General features: G+C 44.9%; 1 protein-coding gene across 1 annotated transcript; it reads right to left on the reverse strand.

Moving 5' to 3' along the window:
• Positions 1–236: 236 nt before the first annotated feature.
• On the reverse strand, positions 237–3,831 carry TSPYL1 (TSPY like 1). The gene has a single exon (XM_054569854.1). The coding sequence runs from the start codon at positions 3,729–3,731 to the stop codon at positions 2,418–2,420; it is 1,314 nt and encodes a 437-aa protein (XP_054425829.1). The 5' UTR covers positions 3,732–3,831; the 3' UTR covers positions 237–2,417.
• Positions 3,832–4,501: the final 670 nt, after the last annotated feature.

Here is a 4,501-nt window from a genome sequence, read left to right on the forward strand (position 1 = left end):
ACAGAAATAGAAGGTTGTGAGGTTTGAAGAACAAAACAAGTTTTTACAGCTGAAAAATTACGGGATAGAAGAGTATATCACTGAAGGTAAGAATTCTCTGAATGTGTGCTTATTAAATGCACAAGTGACTAAAAAGCCTGAATGACATGAGACTATTATCTAAACAGAAAGTGAAGGGGGGTGGGGAGTGCTGCACAAACTGTAAGGGAAAAAAGTAGACATAGTGAGTAAGCAGTTCCAATCGTGGACATTTTAAAGCAAACAAAAGCAACATCACTTCCTACCTTGCAAGATAAGGTAGTGTGCCCTATTTTATTCTGCTTTTGAGAAAATGCCATTGTATCCATTTAAGAACTTTATTAAACTCCATAGTCTGTTACCTTGAATAATTTCAAGCATGTTTGTTAGCAGGGTGAAAAATAAGACCTTTCACAGAAAAACATGGTTTTATTTTACCATCATGCATACATAGAAAGATAAATATGCCAGTGGTACACTTCCAAATTGACAAGAGCAATCTCCCAAGTATTTAAGCTATTTAGGAAAAGAGACAACAATTACTAAGTTGTTACCAGGGCAATTATCAAGACAAGCCACTATTTTTTGCAGGTTATTTTAACATGAAGATAACAATTTCCAAAGTCTTGAGAATCTGACATGTTCAAGTTATTTCTATTTCTAAAAATGCTGTTTTCACAGAAAAAAGTTGAAAACCATTATGAGTATTGATTTAAGTCTCTATGTCGTACTGGAAAGTAAGACTGTTATTTTACTAAATGGTGCAAAATGAAAGAAAAGAAAGCCTATACAGCTTAATTTTCCCAGTAAGCAGAAACACAGAAAATAACAGGATTTTACTAAATACTAGTTAGATGAAGGCCACAATATTTATCTTCTACATAAATTAAATCAAATGAAAACAAGAGAGAAAGCATCTAAAGTTGTTTTTTTCTTTAAAGAACTCTTCCCTAGGCAACAATTTAACACTCCATTCTCCTTCAATTCTACCATGGAAAAAGTATTCTAAGAAAAAGTATTTCTCCTCTCATCACCACTAACATAGGGGGAAAGAAAAAACAACACAAAACTTTTCTTTAACACTCTGTCAGCCAGTCTTAATTTTAGGCCTGATTTTTACCTGGCTTATTTTTGCCTGGTCTTTTGTTCAGTATCCCCTGCCTAGGGCACCCATCACAGTCTCTTTAGTTCTTGTACCCATTATGAACTAGATAACACTTCCAATTCCATCTAGATCTGTCTCCCTTAAATCTAGATCTGTCTCCCTTAAATCTTCCAGGTGTTGGGGGGTGGGGAAGAAAGCAGAGGGAAATAAAGAGTTCTGGCACTCTACTTTACAAGACAAGCTGTCCCTGGAAATCATGGAGAGAGCTAAATTAAACTAAAAGGTCTGCTTTTGCAGATGTTTCTAAGCCATCTTTATTTTTATTTTTATTTTGAGATAAGTGACACACAGAAAGTGTACTGTTATCTTGACAATCATGTACAGGATAAGAAAAGGAGGTACAAACGGGTAGCTATGTTTTGTGTGAATTCACTAGTTGAGGTTGAGAAAGCCTGAACACCATCCTTACTCTTGTCATGAGGACAAGGTCTAACCTGTCACCTCAACCGTTTGCCTGACAGTAGGGTTCCTAGATGATAGGGGTCCAGCAAAGAAGGGGTGAGGATTTGAGATGTCTTTTGGGTAGAGGAATGAACGGGCGGGAAAGGAATCTTTTGCTAGAAGGAAACGGGTGCACCACCAGTTCTGGGGATTCTGGTTTACCAAATATCTGGCTGACAATGATCTGGGAAAGATGTTCATCCAGTAGGCAGCAGCTAAGAGGGGTGGGCACAGCCAGAAGCAGGCAACAATAGGTGGTGAGCAGAGGTGCAAGGGGAGCAATGAAGTCACATAAGTCACAAAGACCAAGTGGCCCACTGCTGCTCTCCCTTGATATATCATTAATGTCCTGCAAATGTCCACAGGCTATATGCCTGCACTGCAGAGCATAAGGGTAGAATGCACTCCTAGAAAAAGCTACAATTCCAAGTGGTAAGAGCCAGACCAGCGGTCCTGGAAACAAACAGGGTCCAAGCAGTGCAGATAAAGGCGGTGCTATTTAGAGCATCATTTACTTGGCTTATTAGTAAATTCATGGTCATGCAGCATGTTACACTAAGGCAGAACAGCATGAAGGTTGTATAGAAGTGGAGAAGCCAGGCTGTGCAGAGTGAGAAGCACGGCCATGAAGGTCTCAGCTTTGAGACTGAGAGAACTAAACGTCCAGAGAAAAAAATGTTGTGGAAATGTCAGGAAAACAAAAAAGTAGAAGGCATACCCATTTCTGTTGCCCAAGCACAGGTCCAGCAAGAGGTCTTAGGGGATTTCTGCAGGGGTAGTCCCAAGGAAAAGTTTAACCAGACTGGAACCCAAAGGGTCTAGGGATCTCCACTGGCTCCCTTATTGGGCGACGTCTGGCTCTACGGGCTCCTTCACGAAGCAGGTAATATTGCAGTGGATTTGGCCACAGATCCTCTTTGATAATCTCGGCAATCCTATCAGACTCTGGAACGCTGTGGTCTGAAAACCAGGTAAAGAAACTGCAGACAACGTCTTGGTTCCTGCGAATGAAGGACTGGGGTTCATAGCCCCTACGCCATATGATTGGAGTGGAAAGAGACACCACTCGGCCAGAGGCTCTGACTTCATACTCCTTGACAATAAGCTTGTTTCTGAAGTAGGGGTTTCTTCGAAAGAAGAACTTGAACTTGCAGCCAGTTCTCGGGTGTCTGAATTCCTTCACTTCCAAATTGGTTATGTATCTTAACATCTCTGCATCTTGGCCCCTAATCATGGGGGACAGCTGGGGATGGTTCCGAAAGGCAGTGACCCAGAAGCCCGGGATATTCTGAATGATGTAGTTCCTCCGCTCCAGGTAGTGTCGACGCATCCGTCCAAACTTATGTTCCAGTTGTTGAAAGGCCCTGTCAGCCTGAGCATTCACAGTGTCCAGTTCCAGCTGGATGGCCTCCAGGGGGTTCATGCGGAGATTCACATTCAGGGGCTGGGGCCCTGCCTCCTCCTTCACCTCCTCTACCATTCCGTTTTCCTCCGCCATTTTTATTTCTTCACCTACTGTCTTCTCTACCTCCATCTCCTGCTCCACTACTTTCTCTTCCTTCACTCCTTCCTTTTCCATCACCTCATTATCCACTGCTACTGAGAAGATGGTGTTCACTTCAGTGTTCACTTCTTCGGCCTCAGCCTCTGCCACCACCTCGGACCCCGACCTCTCTGCGCCACAAGTTTCTAAGGCCTTCTCCGCGCCTGGGCCGCGCAGCTCACCAAGCTGACAGCCATTGTTAAAGCCGCCGTCCGTTGCCATGGACACAGACTCGGCTCCCAGGCCTCTGGAGGGAGGCGGAGCCTCGTCTAGCCCCGCTTCAGCCACTCCGTCACCGCGATCCCCACCGACTCGGATCTGGGGACTATGGGCACAGCCCGCGGGATCGTGGAAGGGTCCGCCGTCCTCTGAAAGCTGGGGCTGTGGGAGTACGACCACCTCCAAGCCTCCCTCACCCGTCTCCGCCATCACCTGTGACGCCTTGGTGTCATCGCGGAGCTTCAGGCTCGGGTGTGGGTCGGGGTCTCCTGGGGCCTGGTCAGGAGTAGTGGAGCTGCAGGCCTGGAGGAGAAGGGTCCTCTCGACCCCATCCAGGCCGCTCATGTTGGTAGCAGCCAGACCAACCGAAGGTTTATTAACGTCTGTTTTCCTCACAGAAGCCGCGCTAGCTGTAAAGGGACCGCTGGCACCACCCACCCGCCGGTCTCGCGAGTGTCTCCGTGAGGGTAACGTCACGGCTGTAGAGCTCACCTCAACGCGAGACTTCTGTGCTACTGGTTTGGCTCTGCCGTCGTCTGGCGTTAGGGCGTGTTTTTACAGTTTTACTTCTATGAATTTTATCCGGTGGAGCAATAATTTGACATATAAATAAATGCAGATTGGACTCAGAGGCCGAAAGAACTGAGGGCCCTACCGAGAGTGCATCTGGAAAGTGCCTCCAGCTTGTAAATTGGGGTAATGGTAGCGGTCACACTGCTAGACTGCATACTTTGTATGAAAACATGTTTTTCTGGTTTTCAGTATTTTTTTTTTTAAGGCAGGAAAGTTAATCTATTCCCTGTTAGTCCATAATGTCCTGAAGCAAAAATCTTTTCTGTATTTTTTAAACTAAGATGAATTGCAAATTGTTTCTCTTTTCACAAGTAGAAATGGCATGAAATAAGCGTAGCCTATAACCTTACTGGGGGCACCAGCTACTCAGTGGCTTTTTTACCACTTAAGTGACGCATAGTATTCCTCGCTAAACCTTAAATTTATAATCTGCATCGAAGAAGAGCTTGTGCTACGTAATGTCTGCAGGTATTAAGCCAGGATCCATTTGCTGAATCTTGCTCAATGGCCCCTCAGGGTAGAAAGTAGAAAATCTATTTCCA

This window comes from Pteronotus mesoamericanus, unplaced genomic scaffold, assembly GCF_021234165.1.
Source record: "Pteronotus mesoamericanus isolate MK-2021 breed Mesoamerican mustached bat unplaced genomic scaffold, CSHL_Meso_final contig_20, whole genome shotgun sequence".
Taxonomy (NCBI): domain Eukaryota; kingdom Metazoa; phylum Chordata; class Mammalia; order Chiroptera; family Mormoopidae; genus Pteronotus; species Pteronotus mesoamericanus.